The sequence below is a fragment of the Eschrichtius robustus genome, chromosome 3, assembly GCF_028021215.1.
Source record: "Eschrichtius robustus isolate mEscRob2 chromosome 3, mEscRob2.pri, whole genome shotgun sequence".
NCBI classification, from domain to species: domain Eukaryota; kingdom Metazoa; phylum Chordata; class Mammalia; order Artiodactyla; family Eschrichtiidae; genus Eschrichtius; species Eschrichtius robustus.
In genome coordinates, this window is record NC_090826.1 from 35,612,127 (window position 1) to 35,632,431 (window position 20,305).

The following is a 20,305-nucleotide window of genomic DNA, read 5'->3' on the forward strand; positions in this document are numbered from 1 at the left end:
ACAAAATGAATATGATAATGACAATGAAAACAGTGACCACACAGGTTTGCGAGACTTCCACATAAATGCATAACCTTCCATCTTCCAGGAGCTCGGGTAGCATTCCCAGCCAAAGGGGAGCATTTGGGCCGTGGGAAAGGGGCTCATGCTGGTTTCTCCCACACCCAAGGACAGCCCTTCTTTTTCGTCCCTAGCAGGATTCATCTCCTTGGAATCGTCTCTGTTATCTTCACATGCTGTCTTCTTTTCCAGCCTGATCGAATTTCCGACAATCACCTCCCCAGTCCCTTCCTACGAGCAGGTCGTGATGGCCGGCAGCCACCACCAGCTGTCCCTGCCCCAGGTGTCTGCCATCGCAGCCTATTCCAAGGGATTTGCCTGCTCTGCTGGGCCAGGGAGAGTTCTACTGTTTGAGAAGATGGAAGAGAAGGAGTTTTACCGTGAGAGCAGGGAAATCCGGGTAAGGAGGGGAGGAAGAAGCAATACTGGGGTCCGACTGGCATTTGTTCTCTGGCAGCAGAGCACTGACAGGGCGTCTGATGCGGGGAGAGGGGCTGAGGGCTGAGCCATTTGTCCTGAGGGGAGTTTTAAGATGGGTTGGACAGAATTGGGGTATAGAATTAGGGAGATCCGGATCTGACTCCTGGGGGAGAGCTTTGGCAAATTCTGTTTTCTCTTTGAAGTTCAGTGTTCCCATAATGTATATTGATATTTAATGTCAAGAAAACTACCTGGTACACAGCAAGCATTCAGTAGATATTTGGGGAATAAGTGATACACACTGTTGTGGAGAGAGAGCTTATGTGGTTGGGGAAGAACCAGGAAGGCTTCAAGGTGTTTGAGGATAATCTTTGAGGAAGGGTCGTAGAGGATGGATAACATTTGACAGGAAGAAACAGATCAGGAATTCCAGGTGAAAGGAACAAATTAAGCAAAGGCACCACTGACAGGGAGCAAGTGGTGTGTTTGGGAGACGTCTGTTGCCCAGTGGAGGGACCTGAAGTCACTTGAAGGGAAAGAGAGGAGCTAAGGCTGGTGAAAGATGGCAAAGCCAGCTAGTGGAGTGTGTATGTAAATGGGCAGGCATCCTGCTTTCAGTGAGGAAGCATTATGCTTCAGAAAAGTAATCTGCCGTTGCTGCATGGTGCGGGCGATTTGGGGGCATTGGATATGAAGTGGTTAAATACACAATGAATGAGTCAAACTTGACTCTGAGGTTTACTGGCTGAGTGACTTCACATGAGTTGCTGAATCTAGCAAACCTGTGTCTCTTTGTTAAGGAAATAGCCTATCCCTTGTGGTTATCGAAAGGATTAAACGACATCTGTGTAATCACTGATGCAGTGCCTGTGCTTGATAAATGATACTAGTTATTGCCACCGTTAGGAATCAGTTCTGAGGCTTTTTTGTTACTGAAGCGAAAAGGCAGTGAGGTCTAGGATCACAGCAGTGGGAAGCAGAGAGAGCCTTTGTGAAGGTTAAGTCTGTAGGACGTTCCCTGAGCAGATGTGGGAGCCCAGAGATAAGGAGCTCTCAGGGAGAATGCCCAGGCTCTGTGCTGGATGCTGGGAAAGGATGCCACAGCACGAAAACTAGAGGTGAGAGCAAGGTGGGTGGGGGCTCGGGGGGACCACTGTGAGTTTACTTTGCCTATAAAGCAGGTCATTCTTTTGTGTGCTTATTCATGTAACAAATATTTATTGAGTGTTTACTATGTGCCAGGCTCTATGCTCGGGGCTGGGATACAGATGAGAAGTAACCACACTAAGACTTGCCCTTAGAGCTCGGTCAACAAGTAAACAAGCAAATATGAACAGATTGTTGGATGAGATCAATTCTGTGACGAAAATAAAACCAGGAAAGGACAGGGAACGAGAGGGGCTTCTGTTCTAGAGAGAGTGACCTGGGGAGGCCTCGCTGAGGAATGTTGACATTTGACCAGAGACAAGGATAAAGTGAAGCAGTTGGATATGTGGTTTAGACCTTGGGAGTGAGATCAATATATCCACCACACACACACACACACACACACACACACACACACACACACACACCCATAGTGCTTGGCTTGTATCTGGCACGTAGTCAATGCTTTATTTTCACTATTTTAAGTATTTATTATTGTAGTTACCTTACTACTATTGTTTTCACTGAACCCTTATATTAGGTGAAATCACTGAGAGAGAAAATATAGAGCCAAAAAGAGAACTGAGGACAAAACTTTGCATTTCCTAATTTCAAGACTGGGACAGGATGAGAATCCAGCAGGGCACTGAGAAGGTGTTGTCCTTCACTCATTCAGTCAACAAACGTCCGTCGTGCAGCTATCACGGGCCAGGCTCTGTGGTGTGGCCTGCGGTGGGCGAATCAGACGTGGGCACTTCCCTCGGGGACCTCACTGTCTGGGGGAGGGCTGTGAGGTCACACCGCGCGGTCACTGAGCGCCTGCTATGTGTCAGGCCCTGCTCCAAGCACCAGGAGACAGACGTGGGGACAGACACGGTCCTCGGTCTGCAGGCTCCCATTCTACTTTACACAGTGTGATGCGTGTGACAGCAGAGGGAACCCCGGGTGCGGTGGGCACATTGAGGGAACATCAGGGCCCACTCAGCCCAGGGTGGTCAGGGAGGGCTTCCCAGAGCCCTTGCTCTTCTGGCGAGGCAGGGAGAGTAGACTTCATGAGGATGGGTTAGGGGGTACATAGGAAGACAGGACTCCAGGCAGGAGCAGGGCAGCACAGGAGGCCAGGGCCTTCTAGGGAGGAAGGTGCCAAGGTCACTGCTGCAGGCTCTAGAAAAGCCTAGAAGATGAGGGCTGAGCAGGGGCATCAGGCTTTGGTGATGTTTATGAGAACAGTTTCAGTAAATGACGCGGTGGAAGCCACATTATAAGGAATTAAGAACTGAGTGGGTGGTAGGGAAGTGGAGATGGTACGTGCAGACCAGACTTTCAATAAGTTTGGTTGTTAGTGGAAGGAGGGAAATAGCAGGGAAAAGGAAATCTAGTTTCATAATGTCCACTAGGAACTCCCGGCCCCCTGAGACCGCTGCAGGAGCTGTGGGACCCCTTCTCTTCTCTCTGCCCTGTCACCCACTCCACGTGGTAGAAGGGCTGCCACCTTCCCCTCTACTGCCCTGGAGCACACACTGTGTACCTGGTGCAGGTGGGCGCCCACACTGGGCTCCCAACAGCTGGGCGAGAGTCGGGGTTAGACTAACGCTGGTTGCGAGGGGGGATCTCAGACTGAGATGTACAGATGGATCAGTTTCACCTGTGCCGCTGCCTTGTTATTCAGCCACTAATCACTTAAAGGTGAGTAGGAAACCCACAGGAACGGAGGCCCCTCAAGCGCTCCCTTCTCCACATCTGAGGAGGATCCAGGAAGCATGGTCAGGAGTCTATAAGCTACAGTATCTGAGAGAATCTGAAAGCCCGAGGACACCCTGACAGTGTGAGGGCACTGCTGACCGCTGTCCTGTGTCTTGGGCAGATTCCTGTGGACCCACAGAGCAATGACCCGAGTCAGTCAGACAAACAGGACGTGCTCTGCATGTGCTTCAGCCCCTCCGAGGAAACGCTGATCGCCAGCACCAGCAAGAACCAGCTCTACAGCATCACCATGTCCCTGACGGAGATCAGCAAGGTGGGTCTCCCAGCGGCACTTCCTTCCAGCCTGGGGACTGGTCACCATGTGGGAAAATTTTAATCCAATTCCTGAGTGCAGGCTCACTCACCACTTCATAACAGAGCAAAAGAAACTCAAATTTCAAGCTGTCTGTGTAAGGAGCGCTCCAATACCCTGGGCGGCGGGGGAAGGGTGGCCGGGAATGTGATTGCTGCAGCCTCTTTGGAGAACATGCTGGAGACATCTGTCAGATTTAAATTGTACCTGTCTTTAACCCAGCAAGCAAGTGTACTTCAGGTATTTAATGTACGGCTATACCTGCTTCTGTGCACAGAGATGTATATATGTAAAGGTTTATCATTGCTTTTTGTTTTTAAATAACAAAGACAGCCAGTATGAATACGCTGCAGACATTGCAACAAAAAAGCGGTATTAAAGATACAAAGAATTACTTTGTACTTATAAAAGGTTCACTTCATCAAGCAGACATTAGTTTTAAATTTGTATGCACCTAATAGCATGGACTCAAAATATATCCAGCAAACTTTGGCAGAGCAACAAGGAAAATAAACCACCTACAATCGTAGGAGATTTTAATATATCTTTCTCAGTAATGGTGGTTTTCTAAATAACAGCTGTATTGAGTTATAATTCATTATACAATTCACCTATTTAAAGTGTACAATTCAATGGTTTTTAGTATATTCACAGAGTTGTGCAGCCATTACCTCCATCAATTTTAAAACATTTTCATCACTTAAAAAAAAATATGCCTTTTAGCTATTATGCTCCCACCATCCCATCTGCCCCCCTCCCAGCTGTAGCCAACCACTAATGTCTTGTGTCTGTATAGATTTGCCTTTTCTGAACATTGCATACCAATATGTGGACTCTTGGGACTGGCTTCTTTCACTTAGCACAATGTTTTCAAGTTTCATCTATGTGGTAGCATGTATCAGTACTCCACTCCTTTTTGTTTTTTGGCTGCGTCGGATCGTTGAGGCATGCAGGATGTTTCGTTGTGGTGCTTGGCATGCAGGATCTTTCGTTGCGGTGCTCGGGCTTTTCTCTAGTTGTGGTGTGCGGGCTTCTATCTACTTGTGGCGTGCAGGTTTTCCCTCTCTGATTGTGTCGTGCAGGCTCCAGGGCTCATAGGCGCTGTAGTTTGCGGCACGTGGGCTCTCTCCTTGGGGCACGTGAGCTCAGTAGTTGCAGCGCATGGGCTTAGTTGCCTCACAGCATGTGGGATCTTAGGTCCCCGATCAGGGATTGAACCTGCATCCCCTGCATTGGAAGGCGGATTCTTTACCACTGGACCACCAGGGAAGTCCCTTGTACTCCATTCCTTTTCATGGCCAAATAATATTCCATCGCATGGCTGTACCACTTTTGTTGGTCTAATCATCAGTTGATGAACATTTGGGCTGTTTCTACCTTTTAGATATTATAAATACTGCTGCTATAAACATCTGTGTACAAGTTTTTGTGTAGACATATGTTTTTATCCTTCTGGGTGTATACCTAGGAGTGGAATTCCTGGGTCATGTAGTAACTCAATATTTAAACATTTAAGGAAATGCCAGATAGTTTTCCAAGATGCTGCACCGTTTATATTCCTATCAGCTGTGTACGAGTGTTCTCATTTCTCTCTATTTTCGCCAACATTTGTTCTTATCTGATTTTTAAATTACGCTCACTCCCTCTTGCAAGAGCACCAGAATCACAACTAACTGCTGAACAATCATCGACTCACCACAAAAGATACCCCACATCCAAAGACAAAGGAGAAGCCGCAATGAGATAGTAGGAGGGGTGTAATCACAATAAAATCAAATCCCATAACTGCTGGGTGGGTGACTCACAAACTGGAGAACACTTATACCACAGAAGTCCACCCACTGGAGTGAAGGTTCTGAGCCCCACGTCAGGCTTCCCAACCTGGGGGTCCAGCAATGGGAGGAGGAATTCCTAGAGAATCACACTTTCAAGGTTAGCGGGATTTGATTGCAGGACTTCAATAGGACTGGGGGAAACAGAGACTCCACTCTTGGAGGGCACACACAAAGTAGTGTGTGCATCGGGACCCACGGGAAGGAGCAGTGACCCCACAGGAGACTGAATCAGACCTGCCTGCTAGTGTTGGAGGGTCTCCTGCAGAGGCGGTGGTGGCTGTGTCTCACCGCGAGGACAAGGACACTGGCAGCAGAAGTTCTCGGAAGTACTCCTTGGTGTGAGCCCTCCCAGAGTACGCCATTAGCCCCACCAAAGAGCCTGGGTAGGCTCCAGTGTTGGGTCGCCTCAGGCCAAACAACCAACAGGGAGGGAACCCAGCCCCACGCATCAGCAGGCAAGCGGATTAAAGTTGTACTGAGCTCTGCCCACCAGAGCAACAGCCAGCTCTACCCACCACCAGTCCCTTCCTTGAGGAAACTTGCACAATCCTCTTAGATAGCCTCATCCACCAGAAGGCAGACAGCAGAAGCAAGAAGATCTACAATCCTGCAGCTGTGGAACAAAAACCACATTCACAGAAAGATAGACAAGATGAAAAGGCAGAGAGCTATGTACCAGATGAAGGAACAAGATAAAACCCCAGAAAAACAACTAAATGAAGGGGAGATAGGCAACCTTCCAGGAAAAGAATTCAGAATAATGATAGTGAAGATGATCCAGGACCTCAGAAAAAGAATGGACGCAAAGATCGAGAAGATGCAAGAAATGTTTAACAAAGACCTAGACGAATTAAAGAACAAACAGAGATGAACAATACAATAACTGAAATGAAAAATACAGTAGAAGGAATCAATAGCAGAATAACTGAGGCAGAAGAATGGATAAGTGACCTGGAAGACAGAATGGTGGAATTCACTGCTGCGGAACAGACTAAAGAAAAAAGAATGAAAAGAAATGAAGACAGCCTAAGAGACCTCTGGGACAACATTAAACACACCAACAGTCACATTATAGGGGTCCCAGAAGGAGAAGAGAGAGAGAGAAAGGACCCGAGAAAATATTTGAAGAGATTATAGTCAAAAACTTCCCTAACATGGGAAAGGAAATAGCCACCCAAGTCCAGGAAGCGCAGAGAGCCCCCATACAGGATAAACCCAAGGAGAAACATGCCAAGACACATAGTAATCAAATTGGCAAATGTTAAAGGGAAAGAAAAATTATTGAAAGCAGCAAGGGAAAAATGACAAATAACATACAAGGGAACTCCCATAAGGTTAACAGCTGATGTCTCAGCAGAAACGCTACAAGCCAGAAGGGAGTGGCATGACATATTTAAAGTGATGAAAGGGAAGAACCTACGACCAAGACTACTCCACCCAGCAAGGATCTCATTCAGATTCGATGGAGAAATCAAAAGCTTTACAGACAAGCAAAAGCTAAGAGAATTCAGCACCACCAAACCAGCTCTGCAACAAATGCCAAAGGAACTTCTATAAGTGGGAAACATAAGAGAAGAAAAGGGCCTACAAAAACAAACCCAAAACAATTAAGAAAGTGGTACTAGGAACATACATATCAATAATTACCTTAAACGTGTATGGATTAAATGCTCCAACCAAAAGATACAGGCTTGCTGAATGGATACAAAAACAAGACCCATATATATGCTGTCTACAAGAGATGCACTTCAGACCTAGGGACACATACAGACTGAAAGTGAGGGGATGGAAAAAGACATTCCATGCAAATGGAAATCAAAAGAAAGCTGGAGTAGCAATACTCATATCAGATAAAATAGACTTTCAAATAAAGAATGTTTCAAGACACAAGGAAGGACACTACATAATGATCAAGGGATCAATCCAAGAAGAAGATATAACAATTATAAATATATATGCACCCAACATAGGAGCACCTCAGTACATAAGGCAAATGCTAACAGCTATAAAAGAAGAAATCGACAGTAACACAATAATAGTGGGGGACTTTTAACACCTCACTTACCCAATGGACAGATCATCCAAACAGAAAATTAATAAGGAAACACAAGCTTTAAATGACACAACAGACCAGATATATTTAATTGATATTTATAGGACATTCCTTCCAAAGACAGCAGATTACACTTTCTTCTCAAGTGCGAATGGAACATTCTCCAGGGTAGATCACATCTTGGGTCACAAATCAAGCCTCAGTAAATTTAAGAAAATTGAAATCATACCAAGCATCTTTTCTGACCACAATGCTATGAGATTAGAAATCAATTACAGGGAAAAAAACGTAAAAAACACAAACACATGGAGGCTAAACAGTACGTTAGTAAATAACCAAGAGATCACTGAAGAAATCAAAGAGGAAATCGAAAAATACCTAGAGACAAATGACAATGAAAACACGACGATCCAAAACCTATGGGATGCAGCAAAAGCAGTTCTAAGAGGGAGGTTTATAGCAATACAATCCTACCTCAAGATACAACAAACATCTCAAATAAACAATCTAACCTTACACCTAAAGGAACTAGAGAAAGAAGAACAAACAAAACCCAAAGTTAGCAGAAGGAAAGAAATCATAAAGATCAGAGCAGAAATAAATGAAATAGAAACAAAGAAAACAATAGCAAAGATCAATAAAACTAAAAGTTGGTTTTTTGAGAAGATAAACAAAATTGAGAAACCATTAGCCAGACTCATCAAGAAAAAGAGGGAGAGGACTCAAATCAATAAAATTAGAAAGGAAAATGAAAAATGAAATGAAAAAGAAGTTACAACAGACACCGCAGAAATACAATGCATCCTAAGAGAGTACTACAAGCAACTCTATGCCAATAAAATGGACAACCTGGAAGAAATGGACAAATTCTTAGAAAGGTATAACCTTCCGAGACTGAACCAGGAAGAAATAGAAAATATGATCAGACCAATCACAAGTAATGAAATTGAAACTGATTAAAACTCTTCCAGCAAATAAAAGTCCTGGACCAGATGGCTTCACAGGTGAATTCTAACAAACATTTAGAGAAGAGCTAACACCCATCCTTCTCAAACTCTTCCAAAAAATTACAGAGGAAGGAACACTCCCAAACTCATTCTATGAGGCCACCATCACCCTTACACCAAAACCAGACAAAGATACTACAAAAAAAGAAAATTACAGACCAATATCACTGATGAACATAGATGCAAAAATCCTCAGCGAAATACTAGCAAGCAGAATCCAACAACACATTAAAAGGATCATACACCATGATCAAGTGGGATTTATCCCAGGGATGCAAGGATTCTTCAATATATGCAAATCAATCAATGTGATACACCATATTAACAAATTCAAGAATAAAAACCGTATGATCATCTCAATAGATGCAGAAAAAGCATTTGACAAAATTCAACACCCAGTTATAATAAAAACTCTCCAGAAAGTGGGCATAGAGGGAACATCCCTCAACATAATAAAGGCCATATATGACAAACCCACAGCAAACATCATTCTCAATGGTGAAAAACTGAAAGCATTTCCTCTAAGATCAGGAACAAGACAAGGATGTCCACTCTCGCCACTATTATTCAACATAGTTTTGGTAGTACTAGCCATGGCAATCAGAGAAGAAAAAGAAATGAAAGGAATACAAATTAGCAAAGAAGTAAAACTGTCACTGTTTGCAGATGACATGATACTATACATAGAGAATCCTAAAGATGCCACCAGAAAACTACTAGAGCTAATCAATGAATTTGGTAAAGTTGCAGGATACAAAATGAATGCACAGAAATCTCTTACATTCCTATACACTAATGATGAAAAATCTGAAGGAGAAATTAAGGAAACACTCCCATTTATCATTGCAACAAAAAGAGTAAAATACCTAGGAATAAACCTACCTAGGGAGACAAAAGACCTGTATGCAGAAAACTAGAAGACACTGATGAAAGAAATTAAAGATGATACCAACAGATGGAGAGATATACCATGTTCTTGGATTGGAAGAATCAATACTGTGAAAATGACTATATGACCCAAAGCAATCTACAGATTCAATGCAATCCCTATCAAATTACCAATGGCATTTTTTACAGAACTAGAACAAAAAATTTTTAAATTTGTATGGAGACAAAAAAGACCCCGAATAGCCAAAGCGGTCTTGAGGGAAAAAAGCAGAGCTGGAAGAATCAGACTCCCTGACTTCAGACTATACTACAAAGCTACAGTAATCGAGACAATATGGTCAATATGGTACTGGCACAAAAACATAAATATAGATCAATGGAGCAGGTTAGAAAGCCCAGAGATAAACCTACACACCTATGGTCAACTAATCTATGACAAAGGAGGCGAGGATATACAATGGAGAAAAGACAGTGTCTTCAATAAGTGGTGCTGGGAAAACTGGACAGCTACGTGTAAAAGAACGAAATTAGAACACTCCCTAACACCATACACAAAAATAAACTCAAAATGGATTCGAGACCTAAATGTAAGACCGGACATATAAAACTTTTCGAGGAAAACATAGGAAGAACACTCTTTGACATAAATCACAGCAAGATCTTTTTCGATCCACCTCCTCGAGTAATGGAAGTAAAAACAAAAATAAACAAATGGGACCTAATGAAACTTAAAAGTTTTTGCACAGCAAAGGAAACTACAAACAAGACAAAAAGACAACCCTCAGAGTGGGAGAAAATATTTGCAAATGAAGCAACTGACAAAGGATTAATCTCTAAAATTTACAAGCAACTCATGCAGCTCAATAACAAAAAAACAAACAACCCAATCCAAAAATGGGCAGAAGACCTAAATGGCGTTTCTCCAAAGAAGACATACAGATGACCGAGAAGCACATGAAAAGATGCTCAACATCACTAATTATTAGAGAAATGCAAATCAAAACTACAGTGAGGTATCACCTCATACCAGTTAGAATGGGCATCATCAGAAAATCTACAAACAACAAATGCTGGAGAGGGTGTGGAGAACAGGGATCCCTCTTGCATTGTTGGTGGGAATGTAAATTGATACAGCCACTACGGAGAACTGTATGGAGGTTCCTTAAAAAACTAAAAATAGAATAACCATATGACCCAGCAATCCCACTACTGGGCATATACCCAGAGAGAACCATAATTCAAAAAGATACATGCACCCCAATGTTCATTGCAGCAGTATTTACAACAGCCAGGACATGGAAGCAACCCAAATGCCCATTGACAGACGAATGGATAAAGAAGATGTGGTACATATATACAATGGAATATTACTCAGCCATAAAAAAGAACGAAATTGGGTCATTTGTAGAGACATGGATGGATCTAGAGACTGTCATACAGAGTGAAGTAAATCAGAAAGAGAAAAACAAATATCGTATATTAACACATATATGTGGAACCTAGAAAAATGGTACAGATGAATCGGTTTGCAGGGCAGAAATTGAGACACAGATGTAGAGAACAAATGTATGGACAACAAGGGGGGAAAGTGGTGGGGGGGGGTTGGTGGTGGGATGAATTGGGAGATTGGGATTGACATGTATACAGTAATATGTATAAAATGGATAACTAATAAGAACCTGGTGTGTAAAAAAATAAAATAAAATTCAAAAAAAAATTACATTCATAATGGATGTTGCTCTGTAGTTTTCTTGTGATGCCTTTATCTGCTTCTGGTATCCAGGTAATACTGGCCTCATAGAATGAGGTACAGAGACATGGCGGAAAAGAGAGAATTGCTTTTGTTTTAACATAACAGAGATTTGAGTGTACTTAAAAGCTTGTCGGCTAATATATAAGTCATTATGTTGTATACCCCAAACTAAGACATTTTTATCATTTCACCTGGGGGGACCTCATTCACAAGGACTCAGAAAGGACTAATTTGATGGCTGGATCTCCAATCTGTCCACTTTCTCTGTGTAGAGGGGTGAGCTCATTGCCTAGAGCGTCTCTCCCTGCTGGTGGGCAGGGCCTCTCAGAAGGAAGGCTGCGTGGGGAGGAGAGAACTAGACCAGAGAATGGGACCTTCTGTGGAAGGGAGTGTTTCCACTCTCTCTCCCAGGCTGGAAAAGTGTCCTGCCTGTCTCTGCATGTACACTCTGCCCTCCAGCCCCTGAATTACATTCTGTTTGGCTGCCAGAGTGATCTTCTCAAATCCCAGACGTGGTTATCACAAAATACACATCCTCCACCACCTCCACCGTCGTCACAGCTGCGATCCTTCAGTGGCCTCCCTCCTGGTGCTCTGAGAAGAACTGAACTAGGTGCACAGGGCTGGGCAATGTCCGGCCCAGGCTGCCCTCCACAGCCCCATCCCATCATTCCACCTGATAGGACTGGCCTTTCTGATCACCATGAGTCTGCATGTTCCCTCTGCCAAAAGGCTTCAGTATGCTCCTACCTCTGCCTGGGGCACTCTTATACTGTCCCCTTCCCCACATTAGTTCTTGCTCATCCTTCAGGGGGAAAAAAAAAAAAGCTAGTAGAAATGTGCTAGTAGAGACAGCGAGATTGAAGATATTGGAGAAAGAAGGGGAAGCAGATGGAGAAGAACGGGAATAATCTGTGCCTACCCCCACCCCAGCCCAGCACCTCTTTCTGACACAGTAGAGAAGGGAAGCGTCTGGATTTGAGGGGATTGCCAGCTCAGCCTTTGCCTTGGCTTGTGAACAAAGTATGTACACTTCATTAAATTCCCCAGTCATCACTCCTCATTCCGGTGTCCCAGGTGTAATGTCTCTGATGACAGACACCTGGAATCTACACGAGCAGTGCAATAGGATACATTTTAACTTAAAATCATTCACCCAACTCTCCTTGCTGCTGCTGGTGGAGTAACATAGTCTCTCTGCAGAGAAATTTGGGAGTTCTCATGAAGATCTTGAAAATCATTCACACCATTTTGCCCTGTATTCCACTTCTAGAAATACATCTGTTGTGTGGGTCCCAACCTATTGGTGGTGATGCCATCAGCTAGGAATGCCGGAGGCACTCCCCGGGGGCTGTATTACTCCCAGCAAAGGCCCCACATGCACTCCCCACACCAGGGCCAATGCTGTGGCCTGACTGGCCCTTTGGTTCTTATTGTGATTGTAGGATGTACTTCATCAAAAATCATCAGGGAACTTTGAGGAACAAGATTTCTTACTCACAGGTCCTGGAGGGTACAGAGCAAGCCCAAGGGCCACACAGTGAGGCCATGGGTAAAGAGAGAGGTGGACCTGGGGCTCTGCCTTTATTAGGGTTTGAAAGTGGGGTGTCTAGGGTTTTGCGAGTCCACTCTTCATTTATTTAATGGTCATTTAGCCATGAGAGTGGGAATTAGGGCACAGGAAGAGAAAAGTGGGGTCACTCAAGAAGTCAGTTATTTAAGTTATCCAGGACTTTCTACAAAAGGGGTCTTCAAGGGTGGGGACGACTTAATTCCTTGGCAGGTTATTTGGCTGGTAGCTGTGTCATACAACTGGCAATATGTTTATTCAAGATGGATGTCCTTTGAAATAGATGCCTTGAGACTCAAAAGCTTAATGTCAGGCACTTACCCTACAGTATCTAAGGAAGTAATCAGAGAGGAACACCGACTTACATGCAAGAATATTTAGTCTAGTGTTACCCCTAACTAACAAAAATCAGAGACCACTTAAATATTCCTATAGTAGAAGGATAGATAAATTAAATTCTGGTATATTCATAGAATAAAATATTTTATTTCCATTAAAATGATGTTTTAAAATAATAATGGTATAGGAAAATATGCATAATGTTAAAGCAGTTTGCCCACAGCCTGATTTTTGTGCATCTGGGCTAATTAACGTCCATAAGTAGTAATGAGAGCTGGAGTGCATAACCAGCCTTTTGCTTCCTCTGCCTGATCTCATTCTGTATGATTTCTCCAGGGGGAGACTGCCCACTTTGAGTATCTGATGTACCCGTTACACTCAGCATCCATCACTGGTCTAGCTACTTGCATCCGCAAGCCCCTCATTGCCACCTGCTCTGTGGATCGGTCTGTTCGCATCTGGAATTACGAATCAAAGTAAGGAATGAAAGGCTTTGCTACTGTGATATGCACGATTTCAGTTGTTAAATTTTCCATGCGAATTATTTTAATTAGAGGTTTGAAATTTTAATTACTTAGAAGCTTTCAGTTGGAAAAGTTTTTTTTTTAATCAAGTCAGTCAAGCTACCTTATTCTCTTTACTATTCACTCCTGCATGAGCTAGAAAATCACTTTGTACTTTATTCAGTACTTGCTACGTGCCAGACATCTATGCTTGGCACGAGGGACATAAAGAAACATCCCAATATCTCCCGTCCTTACGTACCTCCTGTGTCCTTCTAGCTTTCCTATCCCCTCACCCCCACTAGACCTGCTTTTTGTCCCATGGAGCTCTCCAGACCATTGATTCGCCCTTTGAATCCAGATCACTGCCCCAACCACCTTAGGCTCCCAGTGATTTTTTCCTCCTGGCATAGCTTCCTTGAGAATCTCCAGCCTAGATTGGCCCCACAATGTAACTTCTTTGCTCTTGTATATAGCTGCTGGGGCTGCTGGAAAAAAAATTGTGCAATACTTCTGATTTGGAAATCTAAATGGAGCTGTGCCTTCCACATCTCCAGACAACCCCATATTCAGTCCCCCTACTTGCCATACTCATTGCTGGACACTATCCCCAAGTAACCAAAATCTAGAAAAAGAGGCACCAATAATTGCGAGTAATAAAGTATCTCAGACGCTAGGATAAAAATATGTACCAGACACAATGGAGGACTTGAGGGACTCAGTGGGCTAGACTTATATTCAATAATTTATCTTTTTCACAGCACCCTGGAACTATTTAAGGAATACCAAGAAGAAGCTTATACAATCAGCCTTCACCCATCTGGACACTACATTGTAGTAGGGTTTGCTGACAAACTACGCCTTATGAATCTACTCATTGATGATATACGTTCTTTCAAAGAATATTCTGTCAGAGGGTGCAAAGAGGTAAGAACTGCTGGAGATAAAGGTCCAGTTTCTTGGAAAGCCAGAGTTGAAATATCAAGAACTAGCACAACTGGGGAGGTAGGACCAAAGACTGTCTTAGAGAATTCTGGTGGCTTAAAAAGAAATCCAATTCTCCCACCAAACGTATTGAGTATATTGGTTCTATCCTCTTTCTTTTATGCCCACCAAAATATATCACTGAACCAAACCATGTGAGATCCCACCTGTGATCAGTCCTCTCTGTGACTGTGGAGTAATTCTTTTTTTAAAGCATTAAAAAGAAAGTTATCACAGAATCGGAGTCACAGCTGGGAAGGCGAGTTTGGCGATTGGGAGGGGCCAGGGAAAATGAGCAACAGGGAGAGACAATAGCCCATCAGATTTCCCCCTGAGGTGACTTGTGGAATCAAGACAGTGATTTGAGGAATTGCTCCCCTGTTCTGAAACTTCTTCTGCAGACAAAATGAGGGTTCTATTCTCTGATCCAAGCACCTTCATGATTCGTGCACGTGGTAGCGTCAGCATCTTGGCCAATATGAGCTACAGGAATAGTGAAAGTGAAGATGTCAGCCACTTCTCAGTCCTATTTGCACCTTCCCCTGATTCCCAGTCCTACGCATGGTTTCACCCTGAACTCCACTGTAACCTCCAGATAGACTACTCTGTCTTTCATTCTTGCTCTCTTCCTGTATTTCCTGGTAGTGTTGCTTTAGCAACGGAGGTCACCTGTTTGCTGCAGTCAATGGGAATGTGATTCACATTTTTTCCACCACCAGCCTGGAGAACGTCTCAAATCTGAAAGGACACACAGGGAAGGTAAGTGAGTGAACAGTGTCCAAGGAAACAAGGACACAGAGCCAAGCATCATGCTAGCCAATGCGGTATAAGTGAACAAAAGAGAAGTGATTCCTTTCGCTTGAAGGTCCCTGTCTAGTTGGGGGAAATGACAATAAAACAAATGCACAGACAGATTTAAGTACTAACTGTAGTAAACTCAGTGAAAGAAAAATATGGGTTGTTATGAGAGGAAGTGATGAGGAGTGGGCATGATGAGGGAAATTGGGATGTTCACAAAGTCTTGGTCCTAAGGAGTGGGTCGGAATTAATCAGACAGAGCTGGTGGGGAAAATCATTGCAGATAGAGATCCAAAGACCCTGGGCTTCCCTGATGGCACAGTGGTTAAGAATCCGCCTGCCAATGCAGGGGACACGGGTTCAAGCCCTGGTCCAGGACGATCCCACATGCTGCAGAGCAACTAAGCCCATGTGCCACAGCTACTGAGCCCATGAGCCACAACTACTGAGCCCGTGTGCCACAACTACTGAAGCCTGCACACCACAACAACTGAGCCTGCGTGCGGAGCCCGTGCTCCGCAACAAGAGAAGCCACCACAATGAGAAGCCCACGCACCGCAGCCAAGAGTAGCCTCCTCTCACTGCAACCAGAGAAAAGCCAATGTGCAGCAACAAAGACTCAAAGCAGCCAAAATAAATAAATAAATAAAGACCCTGAGATGGGAGATTTCTAAGGGTATAGGAGGAACCATCTGTGAGGCTGAAGCATAGGTATCAGGAATGAAACTGAGATTGGTGAGGTTAGCAGCGACCCAAGTTCATGGAACCTTGTAGGCCTTTTAAGGATTTTATACTTTATCCTTCCTATTCCATGAAATCATTGAAGACTTTTAGGACAAGAAATGATATGACCATATTTGCATTTTAAAAGATTACTTTGGCTGCAGAGTAAAGATTGTATTGAAAAGGACGAGGGTGGAAATGGTAAGGAGATTGTTATCTACATGATAAATGATTAGTATTTTAGACCAGGATGGAGGTGGTACCAATAGGAAGAAGTGGATGGATTCAAAAGATATTTAGAAAGTAAAACCAGTAGTTCCTGAAGATAAAGTAGATATGGAGCATGCAGAAAAGGGAGAGACTAAAGATTGAAAGGGTAAGAAGTCAGCAGATGAATTTGGAGAGAACAAGCAATGGGAAAAGAAAAGCATTCTAAGCAGCAGGATGTGTTGTAGATGAAGGAATGGGAGTATAGAATAGGATGGTGGTTTGTGGTTTATAGGGCACGTTTAAGGAGTGATAGAAGGTGGAGCTGGAGAAGTTTGCTGCACCACGGAGTGTGTATGCCATGCCAAGGAATTGAACATTAGTCTGTAGGTGATGAGAAACAATTGGAAGGATTTAAGAAAGGAAGTAATGGTATCAGAAAGATAATTCTCCAAACAGTGTTGAGGATGGATTAGAGGGGAGGGAAGTTGAAGTGAAGGAGATCAGCTAGGAAATGAGGGTGAAAGAGGAGCTAGGAACTAAACCATGGCTTTAGTAGTAGGGACAGAGAGAAAAAAGATATTAAGCTCCATTTTGGACATGTTATGTTTGATGTGTCCAGGAGTGTGATATATGAGTGCAGAGGTCAGAAAGAAGTCAAGGCTAAAAAGAATTCCAATTCAGGGGATTAGGTGGTAGTCAGTAGACGTCAGAGGCATAGATTAGATCACCAAGGGCTCATGCAGAATCTGAGATCTTGGGCAGGAGATGAGTGACCAACATTTAAGGGACTGGTAAAGAAGAGATAGACTGCAAATGAAGATACAAAGAGAACCTGGAATTGAGGAATTGTATCAAAGAAGCCAGGGAACTGGTTTCCAAAAGGATAAAGTAGTCAGTGGTATTAAATGTCAGAGAGTGGGATGTGAATACTAAAAAGTGACCACTGAGTTTAGCAATTAACAGGTCATAAGCAAAAGTGCTGTTAAGCACAAGCAGTACTGGGAGTTGCTGCGCTTCCTCAGCTCCAGCAGTGTGACTGCGGAGATGCAGAGGAAAGCACACCAGGTGAATGTGATGCTCTTTCCAGGACCATGCACACCCCCATAGGAGGCCCTACCTCACCAACCCCGGAGAGCAGCCATGTTTCATCACTTTACAAGAATTTATAACACTTGTCTCCAACCAGGGATATATGTGTAATACTGCAAGAAAAAACAAAAACAAAAGAAAATATAGATGGAGCATGCAGCTACAGCCATGCATACAGGGAAATTTATAACATTAAATACATGTATTGGAAAAGTGAAAAAGATGAAAATCAGTGACATAACCATCCAGCTCAATAAATTAGAAATAGAACAGCAAATTAATTCAAAGAAAACAAAAGAAATGACATCATCAGGATAAGAGCAGGAGTTAATGAAACAGAGAACATTCACACAATAGAAGGTCATCAAAGCCAAAACTTGATCTTTCTTTAAATGTTTATTTTTTTTACATCTTTATTGGAGTATAATTGCTTTACAATGGTGTGTTAGCTTCTGCTGTATAACAAAGTGAATCAGCTATACATATACATACATCCCCATATCCCCTCCCTCTTGCATCTCCCCTCTCACCCTCCCTATCCCACCCCTCTAGGTGGTCACAGAGCACTGAGCTGATCTCCCTGTGCTATGTGGCTGCTTCCCACTAGCTATCTATTTTACATTTGGTAGTATATATATGTCCATGCCACTCTCACTTCTTCCCAGCTTACCCTTCCCCCTCCCCATGTCCTCAAGTCCATTCTCTATGTCTGTGTCTTTATTCCTGTCCTGCCCCTACGTTCTTCAGAACCTTTTTTTTTTTTTTTTTTTTAGATTCCATATATATGTGTTAGCATACGGTATTTGTTTTTCTTTTTCTGACTTACTTCACTCTGTATGACAGACTCTAGGTCCATCTACCTCACTACAAATAACTCAATTTTGTTTCTTTTTACAGCTGAGTAATATTCCACTGTATATATGTGCCACATCTTCTTTATCCATTCATCTGTCAATGGACACTTAGGTTGCTTCCATGTCCTGACTATTGTAAATAGAGCTGCAATGAACATTGTGGTACATGACAAAACTTGATTTTTTGAAAACACAAAATGAACCAATCTTTAGCATAACTGATTAAGGGGAAAAAAAGATAGAGAGAAGATATAAGTAACCAATGTGAAGAATGAAAAGGGGATATCACTACAGGTCTTATAGACATTAAAAAAGATCATAAGAGGATATTATGAACAACTTTATGCAAATAAATGTGAATACATAGACGAACTGAAAAATTCCTAGAAAAATTGAATCTGTAATTTAAAACCTTCTGACAAAGAAAACTATCACTGGAGAAGTATATCAAATTTTAAGGAAAACATGACACTAATCTTGAAAAAACTCTTCTAGAGAATTAAAAAAAAAAAAAAAAAAGCAAATACTTCCAAAATTGTTCTAGGAGGTCAGCATAATTGTGATACCTGTCAAAGACATCACAAGAAAGGAAAATGATAAGCCAGTCTTTTGTATGAACATTAAAAGTCCTACATAAATTATTATCAAACCAATCAAGCAATATATTAAAAGGATAATACAGCATGACCATGTTGATTTATTCCAGGAATGCAAGGTTATTTTAGATTTTGAAATCAATTAGTGAATACCACATTAACATAGTAAGGATGAAAAAGCATATGCTTATCTCTATAAATCCAGATATAATAAAAATCTATACCATTAACATGCATTCATGATTTTAAAAAACAAACTAAAAATAATGGGGAACTTATTTTATTATAAAAAAATTTTAGGTACTTTTAAAAAATATTTTATTTATTTATTTGGCTGCACCAGGTCTTTAGCTGTGGCACGCTGGATCTTCGTTGCAGCATGCGGGCTCTTTGTTGCAGCGTGTGGGCTTCTCTCTAGTTGTGGCGCATGGGCTCCAGAGTTCACGGGCTCAGTAGCAGCGCACAGGCTCCCTAGTTGTGGCACGCGGGCTCTAGAGAGCGCAGGCTTTTTGCCCTGCGGCATGTGGGATATTAGTTCCCTGACCAGGGCTCGAGCCGTGTCCCCTGCATTGAAAGGCAGATTCTCAACCACTGGACCACCAGGGAAGTCCCTAAAAATCTTATATAAGACATTTACAGGGACTTCCCTTGTGGCGCAGTGGGTAATACTCTGTGCTCCCAATGCAGGGGGCCTGGGTTTGATCCCTTGTCAGGGAACTAGATCCCACATGCATGCCACAACTAAGAGTTCACATGCCACAACTAAGGAGCCTGCAGGCCACAACTAAGGAGCCTGCCTGTTACAACCAAAGAGCCCACATGCTGCAACTAAGGAGCCCACCTGCCACAACTAAGACCCAGTGCAACCAAATAAATAAATAAATATTAAAAAAAAATAGAGGTGCAGCCTGGAGAAAAAAAAAGACACAGAAAACCTACAACAAACAACACTCTTGATTATGAAATTATGAAAGCATTCCCTCTGAGATAGAGGACAAAACATGATGCCTTCTGTTAGCCTTGTACTGAGTCCTATCCAGTGCAATAAGGCAAGGAAATGAAATATGCATTAGTCCATGGGGCTGCCATAACAAAATAGCACAGACTGGTTAGCTTATAAACAACAGAAAATTTTCCTCACAGTTTGGAGTGTGGGAAGTCCAAGATCAAGGTGCCAGCATGGTCAGGAGAGGGCCCTCTTCCTGGTTGCAGAGTTCTTGTATCCTCACATGGTGGAATGGGTGAGCTAGCTCTCTGGAGCCTCTTTTATAAGGGCTCATGAGGGAAGCACTCAGGACCTAATCACCTCCCAAAGGCCCCAGCTCCTAATACCATCATCTTTGGGGGTCAGGATTTCAACATATGAATTTTGGGGTGAGGAGGTAGCGAGAGACACAGACATTCAGGCCATAGCAAAATAA

At 42.9% G+C, this 20,305-nt stretch overlaps 1 protein-coding gene across 1 annotated transcript in view; it reads left to right on the top strand.

Moving 5' to 3' along the window:
* CFAP57 (cilia and flagella associated protein 57) overlaps positions 1-20,305 on the top strand; it is a 74,225-nt gene that overhangs the window by 11,509 nt on the left and 42,411 nt on the right. Inside the window, exons 4-8 of the mRNA XM_068537922.1 lie at positions 253-460; positions 3,491-3,643; positions 13,464-13,603; positions 14,392-14,557; positions 15,260-15,373. Of these exons, the coding sequence (XP_068394023.1) occupies positions 253-460; positions 3,491-3,643; positions 13,464-13,603; positions 14,392-14,557; positions 15,260-15,373 (781 nt within the window). The remainder of the gene's footprint in view (positions 1-252; positions 461-3,490; positions 3,644-13,463; positions 13,604-14,391; positions 14,558-15,259; positions 15,374-20,305) is intronic.